Source organism: Bubalus bubalis, chromosome 2 (genome assembly GCF_019923935.1).
Source record: "Bubalus bubalis isolate 160015118507 breed Murrah chromosome 2, NDDB_SH_1, whole genome shotgun sequence".
Taxonomy (NCBI): Eukaryota; Metazoa; Chordata; class Mammalia; order Artiodactyla; family Bovidae; genus Bubalus; species Bubalus bubalis.
In genome coordinates this window covers 679,009-704,630 of record NC_059158.1, presented here as the reverse complement: position 1 = coordinate 704,630, position 25,622 = coordinate 679,009, and the positions used below count along the sequence as shown (strand labels likewise).

At 56.1% G+C, this 25,622-nt stretch overlaps 1 protein-coding gene and 2 long non-coding RNA genes across 3 annotated transcripts; 2 read left to right on the top strand and 1 right to left on the bottom strand.

Annotated features, from left to right (window-relative positions):
* Nucleotides 1–2,933: 2,933 nt before the first annotated feature.
* Nucleotides 2,934–6,015, top strand: LOC102401354. Its single transcript, XR_326547.4, has 3 exons — nucleotides 2,934–3,367; nucleotides 4,077–4,152; nucleotides 4,649–6,015. It is a non-coding gene; the product is annotated as an uncharacterized LOC102401354 (long non-coding RNA).
* A 430-nt stretch (nucleotides 6,016–6,445) lies between these two features.
* On the top strand, nucleotides 6,446–14,389 carry LOC102401136. Its single transcript, XR_006543629.2, has 3 exons — nucleotides 6,446–6,599; nucleotides 9,252–9,724; nucleotides 12,670–14,389. It is a non-coding gene; the product is annotated as an uncharacterized LOC102401136 (long non-coding RNA).
* A 5,955-nt stretch (nucleotides 14,390–20,344) lies between these two features.
* Nucleotides 20,345–23,975, bottom strand: FOXQ1 (forkhead box Q1). Its single transcript, XM_025264734.3, has one exon. The coding sequence runs from the start codon at nucleotides 22,295–22,297 to the stop codon at nucleotides 21,143–21,145; it is 1,155 nt and encodes a 384-aa protein (XP_025120519.3). The 5' UTR covers nucleotides 22,298–23,975; the 3' UTR covers nucleotides 20,345–21,142.
* Nucleotides 23,976–25,622: the final 1,647 nt, after the last annotated feature.

The window sequence follows — 25,622 nt, the reverse complement described above, 5'->3', positions numbered from 1 at the left end:
GGGAGATTAGAAGGCTTGCTTTCTCTATCCATAACTGCACTGTCTGGGTGGAAAGATGCTGTGAAGGATAAATGGATGCATCAGGGTATTCTCTTGCTCCCGAAAGGAGCCATCTAATCCAAGGAAACTGGATAAGCTATAAGTAAAAAATAGAAATATGATGAAAGCTATTTCCCCTCAGTGCTATAGATTAATAATTTACCATCTGGTTTTTAATGAAATGGAAAAAAAATCAGATTACACTAAGGTGCCAGTTAAATTGTGACCATCAACTTTGGACTTCCCACTCAGAATTTAAAGGAAAAGGAATATAACATTGGAAACAATGAGTTCTTTTTAGACATTTTAGACATTAAATTTTCTTTGAAAAACAAAAATTGCTTGTTACTACTTTCCAAATGAGAAATTAAAAAAAAAAAAAAAAAAACCACAGGAGCATCTTACGGAGTAAGGGTGGTCAGCTGGAGCAGGGCACGCAGCACACAGGGACACGTGGAGCCACGCACCGGCCTTGCTGGACGTCTGCTGGCTGGCCAGCCGGGGAAGCAGTCGTGGCATGGCCTTTCCAGCACCACGGGCACCCACTGCGTCAGAGCTGGGGCTGCAGACAGGAAGATCTCGTCTGCAGACTTGCACCTGCAGCTTCTGAAGGATGCTTGGCTTGCCTTGCCTGTATCCATCTGGGCCAATCAGCGATACTGGGTAAAGCACAGGTGGGGTGACGTAGTCCAGATGATGAACCCCTTTCCTGAGCCTCGTGGTCTGTCCTGGAACAGCCGTGCTGACATCTGCCCTGCTGGTGTCTCATCACAAACGAGGACGGATGGAGGCTGAGCTGCACCAGGGTCACCGCATCACCACTTCCGCACCCACGGGGAAGAGCCCGCCGCCCCTTAAAAACGTCCAGAGGAAGTGTAACTGCCTGAGCAGATTCCAGGGGTCTCTGAGGCACTGTTCTTCCTGCTTGTTTTTCTGTCCCTCACACTGGACACCTCACCTATCTTACAGACTAAGAGTTCTTCCTCTCCCTGCTCTGATATGATGTGGAGCTCTAGTGAAGTTTCATTTCAGTTTTTGTAATTTTTTGTTTGGTACACCCTGTGGCATATGGAGCTTCCCAGACCAAGGATGGAACCTGTGCCCACTCCATTGGAAGCATGGAGACTTAACTACTGGACCACCAGGGAAGTCCCATAATATTGTTTTCTAGATTTGCCATTTGGTCTTCGGAAAAAAAAAAAAAAAATCCTTGTATGGATATTCTGTATTTGGTGAAACATTCTTCACACTTCCTTTAGTTATTTAGATATGGTTGCCTTTAGTTCTCTGGACACATTTAAGATTGCCAGTTTAAAGCCTTAGTCCAGCCTGTGTGTGGGGTTTTCCTGGTGGCACGATTGGTAAAGAATCCTCCTGCCAATAGAAGAGATACAGGAGATGCGGGTTTGATCCCTAAAGAATCTGCCTACAATGCAGGAGACAGGGGTTCGATCCCTGGGTCAGGAAGATCCCCTGGGGAAGGAAACAGAAACCCACTCCAGGATTCTTGCCTGGGAAATCCTATGGACAGAGGAGCCTGGTGGGCTACAGTCCATGGGGTCACAAAGAGTCAGACACGACTTAGCAACTTAACAACAACATACCTGTGTGGGGGCCATAATTTCTTGTTTCTTTGCAGGTCTTGCGATGTTGTTTTGAAAATTGCATGTTTTAAATAATATAACGTGGCAACTCTATTAAATTCTCCCTCCTACCCAGGGGTTGTCGTTACTGTTTATTGTTGCTTCTGTTGTTTGTTTAGTGGCTTTTCTTACATGGAACTAATTCTGTAGAGTCTGGGTTCTTTGTCACGCGTGGTCACTGAAGTCTCCGCTCAGTCATTTCCTCGGTGCCTGGAGCCGAGGTCTTCCATGTTGCCGAGGTCCTCGTGTATGCAGGACGATGCCTTCAGCTCCCAGGGGGGCAGGATGGCTGCGCTGCCTTAGCATCACTCACTGGCACAGAGCCTCTGGGTCAGCCAGAGGTGAGACGTGAGAACTCTCAGGTCTTCCCCGGGACGTGACAGCCTTGCACACACGTGCAGCCTCCTGGACCCCTGCAGACACATCAGAGCTTCTCGAAGCCCTCTGAGGACATCTCATCACTCAGCCCCGTTTTTGCTCTGTTTTAACCACGGTTTCAGGCAATCGTGATGTTACACAACTGCCCCTGATCTGTTTCTCACAAGCGTCCTGGGGGAAAGGTTGTTCGCCTTTCATGTGAGTTGGGTCAGATACAGTGGGGTCTCTCATAGTACCATCTAGAAGCCACAGAGGAGAACGCTCTGGGGAGGTTCCAGTCCGCTCTCTCCTTTTGAGGCCCCCAGGCTCCTGGTTTTCAAAGTTCCGAGCAGAAAGGGTGGAGGAGAGGGGACGCGGGCGTCAAGGTTCTCGCTGAGAGGAGGCCGTTTTTCCTGAAGGCAGGCTCGCGGGTTACCGCGGCCTTGGTGAACGGCCATCAAGGAGCGCTGATGGCGCGGGTTGCTGCCAGCGCTGACGCTGCTGTGATGGAGGAGAGGATTTCTGGAGGCCTCTCATTGCCGTTCACAGTGACGCCTACGCCGTCTCCACAGCAAACCCCCGAAGCCAACCTGCCCGCTCATCAGCCGAGTTCGTGGAACGTCTGTATCGTGTGCTGCTGTGAAACCACTCGGAGGATGAACCGTGTCTCCTGAGGTGGCGGGGTCTCATCATGTGTGAAATTAGAAACGCTGGGGGGAATGCGTTCGTGTGTGTGTCCACTTACGTCCCACTTTCTGGAAGCACGACCCCCCGAGTCCCCGTGCGTGTCCGTGTCTTCCTTTGTGCGGGGACAGGTGTGCCAGGACAGCGCGGGGTCAGGACTGGCTGCAGTGAGGCTGGGCGTGTGGCGGCTGCCCAGCGGTCTGTCTTTGCGTTCCTCAGAGACTGTGGGGGGCATGTCTCACGTTTGCCATTTCTGAAGATGTTACCTCAAGAAGTATTTGTGAGGACAAAACTGTGCGTTATTCTACAGTCCAGAAGGGTTTTACACGTAAAGTTCTCTCTTTTTTCCTCCGCTTTCTATATCCACAACAGTACATTTCCAGGGTCATAGCGTAGATAAACTTCTATTGTTCTTGTTCACGTACATAAAAGACTGTCTAGTTCAGAAAAGTAAATGCTTTTTACTTTTGCACTGACTCGGCACGTTTGCTTTCTAGACTCGAGTGAGGAGCCATTCACCTGATGCTTCCGGCCAATTCCCAGCTCTGCTTCCGGCGACGCAGGGTTACCCCCGAGACGGCCGCGAGGGCCCCCAGAGCCGGTGCCGCCGGCCAGCCACGCGGAACCTCCGGGACCCGTGAAAGGTGAGGGGCGCGTCCAGAGGGCACAGCCCGGCTCTGGTGCCTTGCGGGACAGCCTGCTGTCCTGTTCCCAGCCCCCAGATGTCCGTTCCAGAGTCTAGTCGCCAAGACCGCGGACAGCCGCTCCTCACAGTCTTATTTGGCTGCAGTAGGTCTTAACTGTGGGATGTGGGATCTAGTTCCCTGCTGCTGCTGCTGCTGCTGCTGCACCAGGGATCATACCCAGGCCCTCTGCATTGGGAGCACAGTCTTAGCCACTGGACCACCAGGGAGGTCCCTGCTCTTCACCCTTGAGATGCCCCAAGTCCTCTCTGCCCGCCCCCCAATGCAGGGGCCCCTCCCACCCGGTAACGTTTAGCTTCAAGAAGCCACGTGAGGGAAGGGGCTGGGGCCTGGGGCGGGCAGCCTGGTCATGGTAACACCCAGGCTGTGGACCCACAGGGCAGAGCTGGTGCAGTCGGTCCCTCAAGCAGCGAGCAAGGCCGTGGACGAGAGGCTGGCTCCACGGCATGCAGACCCCTTACGAGCACCAGGGGAGGCGGGCAGTGCCGAGGCCAGTCGCAGGCTCCTGAGCGAGGACCGGCCCTGTGCTGACGCCCAGCATGCCCACAAATGTGGGGTGCGGGACGGGCTGGGGGTGGAGTCCCAGACCCAGCCCTGCTGGGAACGCAGCAGGAGCAATGCGGCCCATCGGCATGTTCTGTTCTTTTAGACGCCGAAGACTGCAGGTCCGGGGTCCTGTGAATAAAAGCTTCCCAGATCTCTGAGAAACCTTCACTTACAGAGATGTGAGTACCGAGAGAATGAAGCTGCAAACGTAGAGCCTCCATTTACAACCTGACAATTGTACGTGGGGGAAAAAACCCAAACCTAAGCTACCAGGTTCCGCAGAAAGGGACTTGGGATTATTGGCCAGACTTTTTTCTCTTAAACTGACAAGTTGAGAAATGTATATGGTTAAAAAAAAAAATTGCTAAAAGCTCAAAATGTATGAAAAATCTCCCTGGTTCAGTCCCTGGTCCTGCTGCCCTGAAGGGACTGCATTGTCAGCTTCTGTGTTTCCTCCTAGGAATAATCTGTGTGTGAGCAAATTTAGGCCAAATATTTACCTATCTTTTTATTATATTAAATTGTGGTAAGATACACACAGGACAACATTTACCACCTTAATCATTGTTACGTCCACAGGCTAGTCGTACACCCGATCTCCAGAACTTTTTCATCTTGGAAAACTGAAACTCTGTCCCCATTAAACAACAAAGCCCACTCTGCTCTCTCCCTCAGCCCCTGACACCCGCCCTCCTAATCTGTTCCTATGAATTTGATGACTCTGGGGCCTTCATATGGTGGAATTACACAGCATCTTTCTCTGTGTGGCTGACTGACTTCACTGAACTGTCTTCAGGTTTCCTCTGTGCTGTAGCAGGTGAGGCTCCTCCGTGCAGCAGGGGGAGAAGACGAGCTTGAGAAGCCCCCTTTGGGCTGGACGGTGATGCTGCCCATCTTCCTGATGGGGTGTCTGCCCGCAGCTCCCTGAGTTGTGCGAGCTGGTGATCTGACCCCGCTGCGATGTCAGCACTCTTCCCACTGCTCAGTCTCACAGACTCAGACTCTTTCTGAAATGCATCAGAAAGCCCCAAGGTCAGCACTGTTCCCACTGCTCAGTCTCACGGACTCAGACTCTTTCTGACATGCATCAGAAAGCCCTTTACGCGTTTTCTTGGACGGTCTGACTTCCGGGGTGGGCAGGTTGTGGTCAGCGGGGTACAGGTTCTGTAGGATGCTGCCCCGTTGTGGGGCCCTTGCTTCTCAACGTGACGGCGATGCAGGGACCCAACCCACCCCTGCTCCATGCTGCACGATGCCAGCCTATGCTTCACTTCTGGCTCTGAGGTCCTGACGGGGTGAGGGCCATGGGCTGCCCATCACTGCCGAGAGAGAGAACGGGTTAGCCCGGCCGCCTGGCTGGAGGGGGAGGAAGTCACCCAATGATGCCGTGGGTTCTGGGAAGAAGAGCGGGACCGCGAGGATGGATGGCTCCCGTGACATCAGTCCCACTTGGAGCCTTGATGCTTCCCTTGCGCTGGTGGTGAAGGGGCAGTCCTGCTGAGCTCCATGGCCTTGAATTTGGAAGGAACCCTGGGTGACTTTAGGTTAGCCTTGCCTGTTGTGTGTCCTTGGAGGAGAACACGCAGCTGAGTCTGGGACTGCAGCAGCTGGGCTGAACCTAGGAGGCGACAACAGGTCATGACCACCAGCCGGTGCCCTGACCTGAGCGGCGCGCCCAACCAGAGCCAGTCACATCCGCCCAGCAGCGCCCGGGGGAGGCAGAGGCACCAGCCTCTTGTGTCAGCTCAGCCGCCTGTGACTTGGAGCTGATGGGGGTGTCCTGCAAACATGGAATTCCCCGGTGTGTCCCGCAAGCCTTCAGGTGGGGACCCAAGGCCACCAGGATGCATGGCTCCCTGGCCCCCAGGACAAGAGCTGGAGAAAGGAGGTTGGCTGAAACAGAGGCCGCCCTCCTGGGCTGTGGATGAGGTGGGAAGGCTGGTGAAACTCTTCTGTAAACGGAACTTCTCAGAGGCTAGTGTGTGTTAGCCTCTCAGCTGTGTCCGACTCTGCAATCCCGTGGACTATAGCCCACCAGGTTCCTCTGTTCATGGGATTCTTCAGGCAAGAATACCAGAGTGGGTTGCCATTTCTTTCTCCAGGGGCTCTTCCTGACCCAGGGATTGAACCCTGGTCTCCTGCACTGTAGGCAGACTTGTTACCAGCTGAATGTGGGAATCGTTTGGGCATCTGTGACCATGCAGGCTGTGTGTCAGTGGGTCTGGGGCCGGGCCAGCTGCTCTGTGTCTCTAATGGACACTTGGATGAAGCCCAAGTGAATGGTCAAAGATCACCCAGAAATCAAGGCTGTACTGAAATCTAAGCAAAATTGACATTTATTTTCTTTTTCCCTAGATCCCTGTCCCCACTTAGGGCTTCTCTGGTGGCTCAGATAGTAAAGCATCTTCCTGCAATGCAGAAGACCCAGGTTCGATCCCTGGGTCGGAAAACCCCCTGGAGAAGGAAATGGCAACCCACCCCAGTATTGTTGCCTGGAGAATCCCATGGACAGAGGAGCCTGGCGGGCTACAGTCCATGGGGTCGCAAAGAGTTGGACACGACTGAGCACCTGAGCACACACAGACATGCACACCACTTAACCTGCCTACCTGAGATAATGCTCCAAGTAAGTATACTCAGAGTCTTCCTTCTTATTTACAGACTGTTTTGTATCCATGGCATGTCAGTGCCTAGTGGTAGACATTCAGATGGCTTCTCATCTTTGTTCTTTTAAAAAAAATTGAATTTTATTAGTGTATAGTTGATGTACAATGTTGTGTTAATTTCGGGTGTGCAGCAATGTGACTCAGTTATGCATTTGCATACATTCATTCTTTTTTAGATTCTTTCTAATCTTTGTTCTTAAAGCCAGAATGCAAGGAACAGACTTGCTCACATGAATATCCCAAGTGTGTTTGGAAAGGTGTGAATTTGAATGAAGGGACGCATATGGGACGCTTGTACACTGGAAACTGTGATTGTTCTATCGAGGACCCCAGGGACCAGGCGTTCTGACGGGCTGGCGTCCTCTGGACTCAGGTCAAGCTGGCTGTCTCCCAGGACGCCTTCAGTCCTGCACGTGCCGTTATCTTTCCACCTCGTGCTTGTGCAATTGTTTTCCTGGAGTCTAAGTGTGGGGTTGACTTACACAGCCTGTTAAATTCCGTTTGCTGGCTTCAGACTGCCATCTCACCTGCTGAGATAACTGTGGTTATTGACTTTGTCATCTAACATTTTCCCTCACTCTCCTGGGTTATTTCATCTTCACAATGGATTCTTCCTTCCATCCCCCGATCCGTCCCTCTCTCCCTCCATCTGCTGACTGTCTCCTGCGAGCTCTGAAGCCTCTGTGCTCAGCTCTGGGGTGTTCACCATGGTGAACCAAACAGAAAGGAATCTGTGTTCTCCTGGACTTTTGTTCCAGTGGGGAAGACAGACACTAAACAAGGACAAATAAGTTCCATGGATGTTATGGTGATGATGAGTGCCAGGGAGGGAAATAAAGCAAGCACGAGAGACAGGGAAAGGGTGGCCAGAGAAAAGCCTCACAGAACGTGACATCTGAGCAGATGTTTCAGCCCAATTCACTGGACAACAGGCTGAACAGAGTTCTACAGAACGTGACATCTGAGCAGATGTTTCAGCCCAATTCACTGGACAACAGGCTGAACAGAGTTCTTTCACCTGTCACTAGAGGCTTCCCTAAGGGCCGACGTTAATCCACGAGCTGGCACCTTTGGGTTACAGCTGATGAATCCACAGACGTGCTCTGTGATGAAGTATCCAGACTGCATTTGTCGGTATCCATGGCTCTTCCCTGATCCCGGCTGGTCCCGCTCTCACATCAGAGAAGCAAGTTTAATGTGAAGGAGGTTTTCCCCTTGTTGCCGCGATGCAGCAGTGAGCAGTGAGTGGAGGGGGGAAGGGGCAGCTTGGCGTTGACCATCCTCGGGGCCTCAGCGATAAATCACAGGTGGAAAGACCAGATTCTCTTGGCAAAATCATAGGAAACTCAAGATTTTTCTCCAGGAAACTTTGGCGAATGTGTTTCTGAGTAGCAGGCACTCCTGGCACTCCACCATCTCCAGCCAACCCCCAAGCCCGTGGCCAGTGTCTCCGCAGGTGGAGGCGGCCGCCGGCCGGCCCCGCGCTGCTGCCCCGGGCTCTGTCCAGGTGAAGAGCTGTCTTCTTTAGACTCACCTGCAGGCTGCAGTGTTGCCGTGACTATCTTCCCAGCTTTGGGGCGGGCTCTCCAGGTGAGCAGACGGGCAGGGGAGGCGCAGGCAGACACTGAAGTCACAGGGAGGCAGGGAGCACGAGGTTCCCGGGTAGCCCAAGAAGCCAGGCAGCAGCGGGGCCTCATCGGGCCGGCCGTGTGCAGAGCCGACTGTCTGCCGGCTGCCCTGGCCTCGGTCCCTCCGTCTGTGATGTCAGTGGACTGGACCAGGTTGTTGCTGAAGCCAGTGCTCTGCCCCTGAACTTCAGGTTCTGTGTGTGTGCTGTGTAAGTAGCCACCAGGGCAGCTACGCTTTAGAAGCTGGTTTCTCAGAAACTGCTCCAGATGGACGAAGGCCCTGGGGCCTGAGGACAGCCTGGTGCCAGCCAGGATGGGCTGGGACCCAGGGAGGCTTGGAGCCCCTGGGGGGTGTGGCCCCAGCTGGTGAGCAAGGCTGGGGGCCCGGGACCAAAGCGTACTGATCTGGTGGGAGATTAAACAGCGGAAACAGCAGCAAGAACCAGACTCCCCCACACAGTCCTCCAGCCCCCCTGCTCCAGAAGCAGGGGACCCCCTGACTGTGAGAAGGTGGGTCTCGGTTCCGGAGAGCAGGAGAGCAGACCCCACCCTGGTCAGAATGGCCCTTTGTTCTGAGACTCTCTGACTAACGACGCTGCTATGTGAAGGCTTATGCAACCTGGCAGAGCCGGGCCCTCGCCCCGACCCGGAGCCTGTGATCTGGGCGCCCGGCCCGAAGTTGCGCAAGAAGTAATTAGGGGTCCAGCCGAGGCTTGCTGGCTCCTGGTCAGGCCGGGCTACCGGGCCCAGCACCCCGACAGGCTCGTTAATGTTTAAACCTCCTGGTGCGGGAGGGTGTTTTGTCACCGTGGAGGGTTCAGCGTGGGGCTGGGGTGGAGCGGCCGGGGGGAGCTGACATGCTGTTCTTCCTGCCCCCTCCCTCTTTTCCATAGAAGTCATTTTTAAAGCTTTCTAAAAATCTCTGAATTTTTTTAAAAAGTTCTTTAAAAAAATAATTTTCTCCACTAATCCATTATCTTCTAGAAATAGACCTCAAGTATAACTTTAACCTTGAGAAATAAGTGAAAAATAAAAACTCGTCTAGCTTCCTGTCGGCGACCAGAATCTCAAGGGGGAAGACAGACAGCTCTATGATCTGGCGAAAGCTTGAGGGCGCGCGTGGCAGAGGCCACCACTGCCAGGAAGCACCCCCCTGCCTCCAGGAGGGCCCGGCCTTAGAAAGCAAGCCTGCCTGGAGACCTTCCTGTCTGCGGGCTCCTCTCTGCAGAAGCTTGCGAGCTCCTGGCTCTGTGCTCTGAGGCCTCGTCGCCAGAAGCCAGGACACCCTCCCGTTTGTGCATCCCGGGAGGATGTGCCAGCCTCAGTCCCCGAGGACTTCACCCCCAGGGGCTTTGCCGGGACCAGGGACAGGGCCCAGACCAGCAGCCGGCACTCCCTGCTTCACTCATAGAAGAACCCGAAGTTGTCCGTCTGCGCAGTTTGGGGACATCGCTCAGGTATGGGATGCGCTGGCCTCTGTCTCCATCCTCACGGGCCCAGGGCTCATCTCAGAAGAATGAGGTTTCTGTCCCAGCTCACCTGCAGCCTCCCCTCCCTCCCTCCTTTGTTTTCCTTCCCTCTCAGTGAACTGGGCTTGTTTAAATTGTAAAGCAATGGACTATAATGGTAAAAAAAAAAAAGTTCTTCCAACCGGAATAAAAATGCATAAGATGAAAGATAAATGGTTTTCCCCACACCCGCATCTCTGCAGCTCTGTCAGCAACCCCCAGGTAACTCTACAACATGTTTGGTAAAACCCCTCTGACCATTTCCTCTGTGAGCACTTCTGTGGATGGAGACGCACAGGAAGCCCTGTGCCGAGCACAGGACCGCAGTCGGTGTGCGGAACACACGGCTTTCCACACCACTCCCGTCCTGACTGCCCGGCGGTCCGCTGCGAGGCTGGACCCACGCACTGGTGCATATACATCCTCCCCAGTTTGGGGGACCACAGGCAGGGCTGCCCTACACACCCCAACACCTGCCCTTGTGCTCAGCTGGAGCAGTGCACCCTGGGGATAAACTCCTAGCAGTGGTTTTGCTGGGTCAAAGGTTATGTGCGTTTTACATTTTAATAGGCATTGCTCAACTGCCCTGCAGAAAAGGTGCACCAATTTACAGCCCCATTAACACTGTGTGAACAGCCGATCTCCTCACAGCCTCACCAAACCACATACTATCAGACTTGCAGTCTCTGCAATAGACAGAAAACAGCAGGTCTTTCTTTTCTTAAGTTCGCGTTTGTATTATGAAAGGTGTTTATGGACTATTTGCCGCTTAGGGTGAAAATATGCTAGCCTTGACCATGGTTCATTTCTATTTTTAGATGTTTTGAAAATGGCTTTCTAACAGCTTTCATTTATCATTAGCCAGTTAGGTCACAAATATCTTCCCCTTTTGCCTACTATTTAGGCACAGAGGAGTTTACAATATTTACAGAGAGAATTGATCTGCACTGAGAGTTTCCGCCCGGCTCACACGGAGCCCTGCCTGCACAGAGAAGACTTAACCTCTCCCGCTCCCCTGTCGCTCTGCCCTGGGCTTGCTTTCCACACGCGTGTCTTTGCCACTCTGGCCTGTGTTCTGGTGTACAGGGCGAGGTAGGGATTCGGTCGGTTCTTTGGAGTTTGCTCATCAGCCTGCTGGCTTGAGCAACCCACTGCTGGAGGGGTCTTTCAGCTCCCTGGGAAGTAAGTGGTTTCAGACAGGCTTTTGGAGGATACAGACAGGAATATGCCTCCTTCCCTTATTCTTAGATAGATCTGGCCCTTTCCCCAGAACCCTGGCCTTTTTTGAAGGAAGCTTCAAGGAGTAAATGCAAAAAAGAATGATTGAGAGAAAAACAGAAAATAGAGGCTTCTGGTGGGAAAAGAAAAACACCAACTTAAAAGGGTTAAATCACTTCTGTGCATAAGCCACTTAAGATTCCACTTAAACTGAGTGCAGAGTCCCTTGGACAGCAAGGAGGTCAAACCAGTCAGTCCTAAAGGAAGACAACCCAGAATATTCACTGGCAGAGCTGATGCTGAGGCTGAAGCACCAGTGCGTTGGCCACCTGATTTGAAAAGTCAGCTCATTGGAACAGACCCTGATGCTGGGAAAGATTGAAGGCAGGAGGAGAGGGGGACGACAGAGGATGAGATGGTTGGATGGCATCGCCGACTCGATGGACATGAGTTTGAGCAAACTGCAGGAGATAGTAGAGGACAGAGGAGCCTGGTGTGCTGCAGGCCATGGGGTCGCAAAGAGTCGGACACGACTTAGTGACTGAACAACAACAATAAACAGAATCACTGGGCCAGAAAAACAGCCGAGCAGATGAATTCTGTTTACCATTCGTTTGCCCAACTCTGCTTAAGAAAGAAGGAATATACAACTTATTTGTTACTCTCATTTTAACAGTATCTCTGCAGTGAGTTTTCTTAGTTGAACAGATCAAAAATCCTGTGGGAAGTCCAAGAGGTCACATTTATAGCCCGGGTTTTCAGGATTCCTCCCATAGTTCCTAAGTAGGTCAGGTATTTTCTCTTTAAAGACCAAATAAGTTAATTGCACAATCAGTAGAATCAGCAATTTTGACTTCTTGGCATGAGTGATGTGATATGCATGTTGGCAAAGACCTAGATACTCTGATTTGCAGCATAATTCATATAATCCTGTAGATCAGACTCCAGGTGATTTAGTTAAAAGGTACTGAAGCGCTGCTTCTCCCCCGCCCCAAGCACCCAACGCACAGTAAACTGTGTAATTTGTACGATGATCTAAGGTGATCGATGAGGATTTGGTCTCATCGTTAGGGACTAAGGAATATCACAGCTGTTGGTCCCGATCCACCACGCCTCTGCTGCGCCTGCCCCGCCCCCTCTTAAAATGCGGCCTTTCTGGATTTTGTGAATCCACCTCTCCCCCTTCCCTCCTTCTCAGGCTCCTGCATCAGCCTCTCCTTGTGCTTCTCGCACCCAAGCTCCCCTGGCCCTCCCTCAGCTCAGGACACCCACCCCATCTTTAACTTGAGCTTTATTTGCTGACTTTGTGTCTTTCTTTCAACGGATTTTCACCCAAGTCATTGCACGTGCCCTGGATGAGGCCGTCATGCCTCCAGTGGGAGGAACTGTGTGGACCGTTCCCAGGCACTCCCCAGCCCCGTCTGTCCTGGGCTTCAGACAAGGGTTTCCAGTCAGGGAACCAGATTCCTCGGCCTCCAGAGTCTGCCCCCGCCCCTGTGCACTTGGGGAGATTCAGATGGTGCCTTTGAGCACATTCAAAAAGTGTTCTTTCCTCAAAACACTTACTTCCATTGGGCAAAATTGTTGGAATTACCGAGACTGCTGAGAATGGCACCCTTCACCTGTATTAGGGAGGGGACAACCACAGTCACACGGCCCTTTATCTTGTGTTTCAGAGACTCTGTTGCTGCCGGTTGAGGGGTTCCCCGTGGCCCGCCTCCGGCTGTGGCCCTGGGGCTGAGGGTGCACGGCCGCCTGCCTGCCCGCTGCCTGGGAAGTGCCCGCCTCTGCAGGGAGGATGTGCGGTGTCCAGCTGACTTCCCCTCGACGGAAGGAGTGACGTGGCTTGCTGTCGTCTCGGATGAGCACAGAGTTGTGCCTGCCAGGCCCAGAGTGGCTGCTGCCTGGCTCTCCGTCCAGGAGGAATCCACCACTTCACCGGCTGCCTGGGGCGACAGCAGAAGACACCACGGGCAGGGCGTGTGGGCAAGTGGTCTCTCGGAATCTCTCGGAACTCATGTGTCCCCCGGTCTCGTGGGGCGGCCATGTGTGGTCACGTGACCCGTGCATCCTTCAGGCAATCTCTCCCCAGGACCAGAGGCTGCCTCTGCCCTGGCCATGCTCAGAGCCTTCGATACAGCCTCCTCCTCCAAAAGGGCAAAGCGGTGCTGCTCAGGGAGCCATCGGGGGCCACGGCCTGTGAGCAGCGTCTGGACTGAGGGCCAGGCCGGAGGGCTAGCCGGGCCATGGCCCCCTAGCAGGTCCTGGTGCCCAGTCACTCCCCCGGAGCCTGGCTGCTAACTGTGGGCCTGGGCTTTAGGTTGTGTGTTTGTTTTCTAACTTGGACAGTTTGTAGTCAGAGGAATTCAAGAGCAGATTTATTCCAGTGCACTTGAATAATGCAACTGAACATATTACTCACATCCCTGAACAAAGGAGGCGGCGCCCCCCCGGGGAAAGCCGCCTGTGTCCTGCGGCAGCGGACTTCTTCACCGTGCAGACTGGACTTGCTGCCGGTCGCTGGGCCTGGCTGGGGCTTACCTGGACCGGTGGCCGATTTCCAGAGCTGTTTCTTTCATACTGAGCATCTCCACTAGTGCCGTGTGGCAGATAAAAGCTTGAGCTCGGCCGCGGGAATATTCCCAAAGACTCTGCCGTTCATGTAGGTCTGTGGACGGGCGCCTCTGGGTGTGGACAGTGAGCGCTCGAGGCCGGCGAGCCCGTCCACGGCCCTGCGGTCACAGAGTGAGAAGGGCATTTGTGAGGCAGCCTGGTCTTCCTGTGCCTGTTTTCTCTATTTTACCCCTGGAGGATGTCTGTCCTGTGTCTGCAGCGTGACTTAGAGTGACTCGATGGTGGCATCTGAGACAGCAGGGGATGTGGGGCACCTCTGGGTCCCTCTGAGAGCCCTCCACAAACAGCCCGCGGCCGGTCCAGAGGGGGCTGGACCCTGATGCTGTCGAATCCACTGTGCCTGAAAGAGGGGTGGGTTCCAATCCCCTGTGACTGGTTAAGAAACCCCACTGGGCTGTGCCCAAGGCCCTCTGCCAGCCGAGGGGCCAGGCCCGAAGGGTGTCTGAGCTGCAGACACCCCTCTTCCGTCATAAGTCATCCTGGGGTTCCCAACTGGAGATCCGGGCTCAGGTTATCTTGGCTGGGTCCAGGTCGGCAGACAGCTCCTGCTGACGTCCTAGGAAGCAGAGGCGGAGGCTGCCCTCAACCTTTCCCGGATCTGGACAGACAGGCTGCCCGCCTGAGGGCTTGCTTCAGCCAAAACCCAGAAGGCGCCTCGTCATTTTGCAGTAAACAATGATGCACCTTTTACTGCATTTATAAATGTCCCCAGAGGCTATTACTCAAAAGGGGTTCAGCTAATAAATACAGAACTAATAATTACCTCAGTTCAGAGTGCTGACGTGTGTAACTGCCGTCGGGGTCGAGAATGTCCCGTTTGCTCAACCTCCCCGGCACCACGACACCTGCGGCTACGGAGCCGGGGTGCAGGCTGAGGTCAGGGGTCAGGGAACAGGATGTCCTTCCCGCTGGCTCTGAGTGTGGTGGACAGGCTGTGGCTCTGTCACCGGGTCCTTGGGGTGTCCTTTCCTTGCAGGGGTGCTGGGTCCTGCTGTGGGCCCTGGACAGATGGCAGCCCCGGAGCTGCTCTGGGGGCTCACCGGGCGTCAGGTGGGACTGCAGCAAGGCTGTTTCTCTTCTGCTTGGGCACTTGTTCCCTTGTCCATCCTCGGCCAGGTGGCCAGGTGGAGGGAACAGTCAGCCCAGGCTGTGCGTGGATTCAGTCGGAGGTCAGCCCTCTTGCTGGGCAGCCATCGGTTGGGCCAGGCCCCTGGTGCCCGGCCTCGTCTCCCGGGACCGGGGCAGGAGAAGACAGAGCTGCCCGCACTGCCAGCCTGACGCCCACCGCATGAGGTGCGGCTCGTGTCCCCACATCCTCCCGCCAGGCCTCGTGGGGTCCCCAGCTGGCCAGTGTGAGGCCACAGTGCAGCCAGGAAAGGCCTGGCTCTGCACCCGGGCTGGCCCGCAGCCTGGCACCGGGGACGCTGGCGACCGACACATGGGCAAACAAACGGAACCAAGATGGGTCTGCTTGGGAGGCCTTCCCTGAGGAGGCAGCCAGGCCTCCCACAGATGGGCCGCCTCCCGGGCCCAGGGACAAGTCAGCTCCCTCAGTCTGGGATGGAGTCCCCCCTGCCCCAGCTCCAGAGCCCTGGGAAGATGCCGGGCCCCACTGCACCCACACCATGGAAGCAGAGCCCCAGAAGTCAGGGGGCGCCCCAGCTAAGAGGGCAGGCCTCCGCAAGGCCCTGGAGCCTGGGTCGCCCCAGCTCATCTTCCTGGAGCCCCATCCTGAGCGCTCCCGTGGATGGACCGGCTCCGTGGTTCTGAGCCTTATAGACTTCTGACAGCAATGAGCACAGCCAGCCAGAGGTTGCCAAACCTTCCTGCCTTTCCCCTTAACCATTAGACCTGGATGATCAGAAACTGCAAATCCGTGTCAAGGCTGTTGAGTAGTTTGCTGTCTCAGATCCCAGACGTGATGAAAAGCCCGAGTCGTGGCAAATCCTCTAGGCTAAACTCCCTGAGAGGAGAGGCAAAGAGGCTCCGGGCATGCAGGGGGCAGTGTCGCTGTGTCAGTGTTCGTGTCTGCCTGTAGTGCCCTGGGAAGGCGCGTGTAAGGCCCGTGTGTAATCTGGAGAAGGGCAGGACACCACTCGCTTCTAGCCAACCGTCCGTCTGAAAGCCGAACACAGACGTCCGCACAATAGCGCTGTGTGACGTCGGAGTCTCTCCCAGTTTGAAAAGAACCTGGAATCGGAAGAAGATGGATTTTTATGTTTTTGATTACAATCTTAGAAGACACTTATTAGGGCCATTTGCTGACAACATTAAGAATTAACAAGTTATGTCGTCAAAGCATAACAAGAGTTTAATGGTTTCATTAGGGAACTGTAAAGTCTGTTACTTAAAGAGAACTACTGTGGCATTAGAAAGCAGGAAATATTTACTGGACTGTTTGCAGTCTAATTTCTAGCACCCAGGCAAAGCTCAGCTGCTATCATATAAAGAATTTGTTGTTTAGTTGCTAAGTCGTGTCTGACTCTTTGCGACCCCACGGACTGTAGCCCGCCAGGATCCTCTGTCCATGGGATTCTCCAGGCGAGAATACTGGAGTGAGTTGCCGTGCCCTCCTCCAGGGGATCTTCCCGACCCAGAGATCGAACCCACATCTCTCACACTGCAGGCAGATCTTCTACTGCTGAGCCTCCTGGGAAGCCCAGAGTAAAGAAATAAAGAACAGTATAACAGAGGGGTAATGTCTGGACGTGTGATGCCAACAAAGCTTTGATGCCTAAGAAAGTTGTGGGTCATGTCGTGCATTGTGTTGGCATTTTTTACATGTGAAAATGGAAGGTGGGTTACTGGAAGTTCTTTCTTTCCAGCATGGGACGGGCCGTTTCTGTTGTTTTGGGAGAGCGGGAGAGGCCTGTGGGAGGGTGCCCATGCATCCCTTCACCAGTGAGCAGGGCTGGGGAGGGTTTCTGGGACCCTCTGGGCACAGAATCCTGCTGTGCCCTCGGGGGGGTCGCTCTGCAGTCACAGAAAGGGCACCAGGGGCGCTGCCTAACCTCGACAGTGATGCCATGGCCCCCCACGCCCAGGCCTCCCCTGGAGTGGGGCACCAGCTCTCACTAAGGAAAGAAACCACATCGCAGTTTGGGAGGCTCGCCTACCAGTTAATGAGTGAACTGAGACAGTTGTCTGATAAGTTTAGGCCACACTGTTTCGGTCTGAATTATCCCGATAATTGTGTTACGATGGAAAGAATTCTGAACTGGATCTTAGTTTCCTCTTGGGTCAGGAAGGAGTGTTTCAGCTACCCTGTGGCCTGTTTTCTCATCTGTGAGATCCAGTTCAGTTCAGTCGCTCAGTCGAGTCTGACTCTTTGCGACCCCATGGACTGCAGCATGCCAGGCCTCCCTGTCCTTCATCATCTCCCTCTGCCTTCAATCCTGCCCAGCATCAGGATCTTTTCCAATGAGTCAGCTCTTCACATCAGGTGGCCAAAGTATTGGAGTTTCAGCTTCAGCATCAGTCCTTCCAATGAATATTCAGGACTGATTTCCTTTAGGATGGACTGGTTGGATCTCCTTGCAGTCCAAGGGACTCTCAAGAGTCTTCTCCAGCACCACAGTTCAAAAGCATCAATTCTTCTGTGTTCAGCTTTCTTTATAGTCCAACTCTCACATCCATACATGACTACTGGAAAAAACATAGCTTTGACTAGACAGACCTTTTTTGGCAAAGTAACGTCTCTGTTTTTCCATATGCTGTCTAGTTTGGTCATAGCTTTTCCTCCAACGAGCAAGGAGAGGCCTGTGGGAGGAAGCCCACCTGTCTTTTAATTTTATGGCTGCAATCACCATCTGCAGTGATTTTGGAGCCCCCCCAAAGTAAAGTGTTTCCATTGTTTCCCCATCTATTTGTCATGAAGTGATAGGACTGGATGCCACAATCTTTGTTTGTTGAATGTTGAGTTTTAATCCAACTTTTTCACTCTCCTCTTTCACTTTCATCAAGAGGCTCTTTAGTTCTCCGTTTTCTGGCATAAATGTGGGTCATCTGCATATCTGAGGTTATTGATATTTCTCCCGGCAATCGTGATTCCAGCTTGTACTTCATTCAGCCCAGCGTTTTGCATGAGGTACTCTGCATGTAAGTTAAATAAGCAGGGTGACATAAGATTAGGGTCTGCCCAATAGAGTCAAAGAGTTATCTTTTATTTGTGTGTGATTTTTCCTGAGAAGGGGCAGTGTTGCTTTGTGACACGGTGGCAGTGGGACAGAGTGGGCCTGGGGGGCCCCATGAGCCCCTCTTCCCCTGTGGGGTGGGGGTGGGGACTTTCTCCATTTGCTGCTTCTTTTCTTGAGAGCGCAAGGGACTAAGAAGTTGGCTCAGTTCTTGAAGGAGCCCAGGGCGTGGGGCGGTCTGCCAGGGGTCGGGGGTGGGGCAGGGTGCAGTACCCTGCTGCAGCCTCTGCTGTTTGGGAGAACCCTCTTCTATCTTAGGAAGCGGGTTTTCTGGCACCAAAATCAGCAGATTGATCCCGGGTTGTAGGGGGCTTGGCCTGGGGCACTGGGGCAGTGCTGGCCCTACAGGGTGAGGCCGGGCACAGGGCATGGGTCGTGGGTTTCTCTCCGCCAATCCAGCGCCCTGGGCCTGGAGGGTTCTTCTGGGTGGGGGTGGTCAGGTGATGCGACCACAAGCACGTGGGGCGGGGCGCCCTGGCCCAAGTCTCTGGCGCTCAGGTATCAAAGGGCATTTCCTAAACCAAACAGACCCCCACCCCACCCCGCTGTCCTGAGCTCCCGCATCGGTCGAGGGTCAGCTGCCCTTGGCCTGTTGTTTGCACAGGTGGGCCTTGGCCTCCTGGCCTGGAGGCTGGGGGAGGGCTGAGGCAGGTTAGGGCTGGGGAGGGTCAAGGGCGGGGAGGGGCGGGGAACGGCGGGGCGGGGTGGGGTGGGGCTCCCTTGGGCCCTGCCCTTTGCCCTCCGGAGTGCAGGAGGAACGGGGTTTTCTGGGCAGATTTGGGAAGGTTGGACCTCGGTGGAGTCTCCCAGGGAAACTGCCCCACGGATGCCAAGTTCCCAGGGCTGGGTGGGTTGCAGCCGCCACGGGACCTCCGCCCTCTGCCCCCTCCGGCCAGGCCCAGCAGGGCGATGAGCAGGGTTCTCGGGAGCGGGAGCGCGGCAGAGGTCATGACCCCTGACAGGGGCGCCCAGGTCCCCTGACTCTGGCCTTTTTGTAGAGAACCTGATGGTCGCTGGCGGCGCGGGAAGGGGGCCCCTCACTCACCAGAGTCAGGAGTGTGTCTCGGGGAGGACTGACCTTGGAGGGGATGGGGAAACACTGTGACTGAGAAGATATCCCCTTTCCCCTTCCCGTTTCTGTCCATTCGCAGAGTCGTCCTCGTGTATCGACTAGACATGAAAACACTGGCTTTACCAACCCGAGGGGGCAGTAGGCAGGGCCAGGCCTCTGAAGGCGGCCAGTCAGAGAGGAGGGCTTGGTTGGCTGGAGTCAGCTATGGGGATAGGTGGGCGCTCCCCGGGCTTCCCATGTGGCTTCAGGGTCGCAAGGAACTGAGCGATGGGTCCCCACTTCTACCCCGTGAACCTGGGCTCCCCCCATTTCAGTTTTATTTTCTCGTCTAATTATTGGCCATGTGGGTGCAATTTCCGTGTAAATGGGTGCCTTTTGTCGTAATTCAACCCTGTTATTATCCTTCCTCATGACCACTAAGCAGATCAAATCAGAATCAGTCAGGACTTGCTTTCCGTTAACTAGACTTAGGGATGGGCTTTTCCCTCCTATTTCTGCCAAAACACAGCATCCTGAAGTAAACCCCACTCACCATACCCAGCCTCCACGTCACCCTCTTGTCTTGGTTACGATGACACCTGCCCGACCCCCGGAACAGGAGCGGGGCCTGAATTTACATCCTCTTTGTCTTCACTCTTTGCATTCCTTTCCCAAGACTGCAGCCCAGGGACTGTTAGAGCTTGGCTGCCTCTGAGTTTATGGAGAAGTAGTTCCGGTACTTCCTCTGATGGACCCTCCCTCCTATGTCCCGCCAAACCAGTGGTTTTCCCTGCAGATCAGAAGGAGCTAGGGCCTTCAGGGACTCCAGCAGATAGAACCTCCTCTGCATTCCTAAGTAGGTGGGTGGTTTTGTTTAGACACAAAAAACACTGACTTTCAAAGTGCTCTTAAAACTTCCTTGAAGTACTTCCCTGGGGGTCCAGTGGCTAGGACCCAAGCTCCCAGTGCAGTGGGCCAAGGCTCGACCCCTGGTCAGGGGACTAGATTTTACACGCCACAGCTAAGACCCAGTCAAATAAATAAATAATTAAAAAAACAAAAAACTTCCCTGAGGAAATCTTCAGTGTTAAGACAGTTCCTTGCCAAGATCACATTTTTGAGTGTGATCAGAACCAGTTTACCCAATATCTGCTTGAGGCTAAGATGGTTAACAGCTGAACTTGTCCCCAGAGGTTCTTGGGAAAGGGGGACCCACACATTATCATTTCTTCTGGTAACTTAAGTGAATTCTTAGAGGTCATTGCTTTGACGTTTAAGAAACCCCACTGATGGAAGTTGGATCCTGCAGAATCTTACAGCAATGTGTCCAGTAATGAAATCCACAGCATCTACCTTTACTGAATTATTCAAGAAAACAGTTTGAACTCCACAAGGAGTTTCTTAAGAGTCAAACCTGAGATCATTTGGGAGGGGGGTGCAAAACTCCGTCTCCAACCCGTCACCACAAAGTGCTGAAGTCAATTGTCAGTTTTATTAAAAAATAAGCACTATGCCTGGATTTCATAAAATTTATACATGAATATGTACACAGACACAAATAAAATAATATTAAAAATAAAAATCACACTTGCTTTCAAGTGGCAGTGATCCTGGCACCCCACAAACATAACGGTCAGCTTTTCCTTGGAAGAAGCCACCTGGCCTAAAGAGACCACACTTAAGAAATGACCCAACAGACAGTAAAGCCGCAACCGTTGCCTGCAACATTTTCCATTCAGGTTTCAAAAATATATAAATAATTTAATTACAAAACCCAACAATATATATATTTTTCATCTTTTGGCACAGTGAAACATTGGTCAATGGCAGAGATGAGGGAAGCTCCTCTGGCCCCTCCCGCTCAGCTGCGCCTGTAGACGCCACAGGCGCACAAGGCGGGGGCCGGGACCCCCGCAGTAGTCGAGTCATGTATCACCTGGAATGGTTCCCTGATGTGCTGTTTAGGTTTTGTTTCGCTTTGTAAGGGACAAAGCAGTGGAAGGTGCAACGAAAACAGCACGAACAAGGCAGAGCCTGGGCCATGAGAAGTTTCTGTGAAGGGGCCGGCACAGGCTTGGTCAGGAATGGAAACTATCGGAGGCCCTGCTTTGCTCCTCTACAACGCGAGTTATAAAGGACGAAGGGAAACGTTCGGGATGCAGTTGAGACCCTTCTGTCCGGTGTTCGCTCTAAGGCACGTCGGGTGATGGTGCTGTCCTCGGGCGGAAAGCGCCCGGCCGCGAGCCCGCGTCCCCCGCCGCCCCGACGCGCTCATGCCAGGAGCGTCTCAGGCCGATTAGGCAGGTGCGGGCCGGATGCGCGGGCCGAGGCCGCGAGCAGGGCGTCGGGCAGCCGCACGGGGCAGTACAGGTGCGCACCGGCTGCCGGGCCTCGGAGCGGCTTGGCCGGGGCCGGGGCGGCCAGGGGTGCTAGGAGGAGGGGCGGCGCCTCGGCCCCGCGAGCTAGCAGCCCCGGCGGCTCGGCCGCTCCAAACGCGCAGAGCGGCAGCAGGGCCCCAGCGGGCGCAGCCTGGAGCAGCGCCGGGTAGGCGGGCGGCGGCGGGCAAGGAGCCGCTCCCCAAGGAGGGCGCGCCCCGGGGCCCGCCTCCCCAGCGCGGCGGCTGCGGAAGGGCTTGCTGAGGATACTGTCGATGGCGAAGGGGCCGGAGAATCTGCCTACCGGGCTGGCGCGCCCCTCCGGGCGGGAGGGCGAGCGCGCGCGGGGCGAAGCCGGGGCCTGGGCGACGGGCGCGGGCGGCGGGGGCGCGCCGTCCGGGGGCCGGAGCGCGGGGCCGGGGGCCGCTCCCCGGTGGCTGAGGCGCTTGCGGCGGCGGCGGAAGACCCCGTCGGCGAAGGTGTACTCGCTGTTAGGGTTCAGCATCCAGTAGTTGTCCTTGCCCCAGGGTCGAGAAGGGTCGCGAAGCACCTTGACGAAGCAGTCGTTGAGCGAGAGGTTGTGGCGCACGGAGTTGCGCCAGCCGGTGTAGCTGCCGCGGAAGAACGGGAACTTGCCCATGAGGTACTCGTTGATCTCGGCCAGCGTCAGGCGCCCGCCCGCCGAGTCGCGGATGGCCATTGCGATGAGCGCGATGTACGAATACGGGGGCTTGGGCCGCCGGGTGTACGGCTTGCCGCGCGCGCCCTCGCCGCCGCCCGCACCCCCCGAACCTGCGCCCCCGGCTCTGGGCCCCGCCGTCGCCCCCGCCGCGCCCGCCGCGCCCGCCTCCTCGGCGCCCGGCCCGCCGCCCGCGCTCCGCTCGCCGCTGCCTGCCGCCGGGCTGTTGGCTGCGCAGTCCCCGTCCGAGCCCAGGGAGTCGTCGCCCGCGGCCGATAGCGGAGATGGCGCGTCGCTGCCGCCCGCACCCTCCAAGTCACTCCCCGGCTTATCCCCTAGACCCGGGCGGGGCCCGAACACCTCCAGCTTCATGCCCGCGCCCGTCCCCGCCCGGCGCGTACCCTTTGCCTCCGCGCGGTTCTGGACAGCGGGCGCCCGGGGCGTGGTGGCGATCGGGGCCCGGGTCCTGGCCTCTCTCTCCCGGAGCTCGCCTTCCTCTGGGTGAGACAGTCGCTTTCCGGATTGGAGTCCCCTTCCGCTGGAGTTCTTCTTTGGAGTGGTTGTGCTTATTGGGTGAACCGACAGGGGCGAAGAGGGAGGAGCTGGGGGCGTACTGGCTTCAGGGTGAGGAGCGGAGACTTGGGGGAAGGCGTGCAGAGCCGCGGTTCTAGCCTCGGGTGCCGGGGCGCGCGGGGCTTGGAGTTCCTACCGGAGGAGGAAGCGTGCGCATCTGCTTCCCGTTCCAGAGATGGGGTTTCTTCTCCCGCAGTCGCAGGTCCCGGACAGGCGTCCTCGCGGGTCGAGTCAGTGCTGGCTCCCGTGCCTGCCACCCCGGGGCGAGGGTCCAGCCTTCAGCCTCGAGCGCCCACAGAGCCGAGTCCCCGATGCCGCGGCGCCCGCAACCGCCTTCCCGCCCCTGGCCTCCGGAGCAGCATCTCCACGCCTGCCGCCGCGGGCCCGTCTCGTCTCCACCTTCGGCCCGTCCCAATATAACCCCGCGGCACCCCGCGAGGGCGGGGCCTGGGCGCCGACGACGGATGCGGAACGAGGTGGCCCAGGTGGCCGCGGCTCCGGAGCGGGCGCGCGCTAGGTGGAGGCCACGCGGCGGCGCGGCCGCAGGTTGTTTGTTTTGGGTCCGCCCGGCCCCGCCTTCCTCCTCCCGCCAATGGGAGGCGTGCGCGCGGCTGAGGTCCTCGCGTGTGCGCGCGTGCGTGTGCGCCTCGGCTCGGGGGCCGCGCGCGGGCGCTCGGGAGGGGCCCCTTCGCCCCGGAGCTCACGGAAGCCATACGAGAGCGCGGCCGGGGCACCTGTCGGGACGCCTGGCGCGGCTGGGGCCCGCGGGCTCCCTAAGCCACACTTGGTGTGCGGGTGCTCTGCGAGGGGAAACGGCGCTGCTCCCCCACGCAGACCCCCGTCGTCCCGGCAGAGGGGCAAGCAGCGGAGCACGCGCAGGACACTGCGGTGACCTCCCACCGGGGCCGCTCGACGTGTCCTTCTCGGGACCTCGTTTTGGGGACAGTCTCTCTCTTCTTTCCTTCTCTAATGAATAAAAGTCTGGACTCAGGATTGGCTGCACCTGAGATGACCTTGACTCGCTCTCATACTGGCCTGACTTTCTTTGTCTTCCGTGGCCTCTTCCCTCACCTGGGCGGGGGCTCCTGCGAGGAGCGGCGGGCGGGGCCCCTGCCGGCTTTGCACGGCTCTCGCCCCCGGGCTGCCCGGCGGCCCTCCTGCTCCAGGACGTTCGCTGTGGTTTCCGTGGCACCGGCGTCTGGCGGTCGGGAAAGCGGGCCCTCTCACCTCAGCGGGACGCCCGGCGGCGTGGATGATCCCCGAGGGCGCACTTCTAACCCGCTGCCCTTCCAAGCTGAGGCTTCGTCCTTTTCCGGCCTTTGTTGCAAATAAGCGACAGAGCTGCGAGTAGGTGGGACCCCCGTCGATGTTTATTTTATTACTTTCCACCATTTGTGCAGAAAATGTACACAACCCTCTCTTATCTTTTTTCAGGCAGTTTTAAAGGCATTCAGCATGGGGTCCGAAAAATGACGGGGCCATGGAGATGTTGTTTCTGGCGTTTGGGGAAAAGATCTGCTTTAGAGATTAGATTGGATTGCGTGCCTGCCGAGAGCTGGGAGCTGGCAGGAATGGCTTTTTTTCTGAAGGCAGCTGCCGGAGGGGGCTGGCTCCAGGCCAGGGGTCTGTGGTCCCCAGGACCTGGAGGTGGGGTGGGCTGGAACAGGAGAGCAGCAGGTGAACAGCCAGGGTGACAGCGTTGGCAATGAGTGCCGTCCTGGTGTGAACTCTGGAGGTGGGACCAAGGCCTGTTTTATGGGGCAGGTAAGCTGGGAGCTTGAAGTGTGGGCCATCCGGCTGCTGCAGAGTCTAAGGCAGGCCAGAGACACTCCAGGGCCAGGTGCGCGGGGACCCAGTTCCACCCTGGAGACGCCTAGGAGGCAGTCCTGCAGGCCTGTCCGCCTGGCCACCACCACAGCCCTGCCTCAAGCCACCCAGAGCCTGGATTCGCAGCAGTTCCCTTTCTGGGCTCCCCACCGGCTGCCCCCCAGCCCCTCCTGTCTCTGTCTCTGCTTCCCCCTCGGCCCCCAGTGGTTCTCCAGCTGGAAGGTTAGTCTGGGAAGTGCTAGTGAGCTGGGCATGTCGGGGGTTTGATCAGAAGGGAGAGAAGAGACCTACTCACTGGGCCCTGTTGCCACTCACAACACGCACAGCAGCGACCTTGGGCCCTGTCCTCCCTGCCGCGCGTGTAAAATGATGCCCAACAGAAGGACTCCTGTGCTCATTGCCTTCGGCACTGCTCCTTTCTTGGGGTGAATATACGGCATTGCATTTCCGCCTCTGGGCACTTGGGCCTTTGGGTGAACTCCCAGAGCCCTGAGATCCTACCCCTCGCCCCTGCTCCAGCCTGGCCTGGTAAGAGGGGGCGTGTTGAAGTATGGGTGCTCTCCCCCCCACTCCCCCATTCAAAGGAGTGTTGGTCCTGCCGGGGAAGCAGCCCCCCACCCTGCCCCCTGCAGCAGGGTCTCCTCCACCATCACCATTCTGCTGGGGAAAGGACCAGCCATCACTCCCGTGGGGCGGTCTCTCCCTGCCTCAGGGCTGGGCTGCTGGTGGGCTGCAGGTTTGGGAGGAGGGGAGTGAGGTGCGAGGGGCATGGAAGTGGGGGGACTGTCACCAAGAAAACCTTTTTTATTTTCAGAGTGACAGCTTTGGGAGATGGGGAGAGGGCTTTGTAAAGGAAGACCCCATTGACCGTGGTGGGCAGAGGGCCACTCGGAAGGTTGGAAAGGCCCCCCAGGAAGCCAGGAGTTCTTTTTACGTCCCTGCTGTGTCTCCAATCCTTGCCTCAAGGACTCTCTCGCTGTGCCATTCCTCGAGGCAGGGTTGCGCTGCTGTTCAGAACCCTTGTTACCTTTACCGTTCTTTCACTCCCAAGAAGTCCTCCCCCTTCTGCCGGTACAAGAAGGCGGAGGTGGATGGAGGTTGCCCTCCCCTCTGCATCGCGTGCACGGCGCCCTCCAGGCCGGTGTGGACCCTGCAGGCATCTCACGTCTGCTGTTTGTGGGTTCCCTAGAAAGGCTTGGAGACGTCTGCTCCCTAACTTTCAATCCCTCGGGGACCAGCATTGATGGGTTAATGATAAATGCCCATCCGTGGAGCCTCACCAAGCACTGTGTTGGGT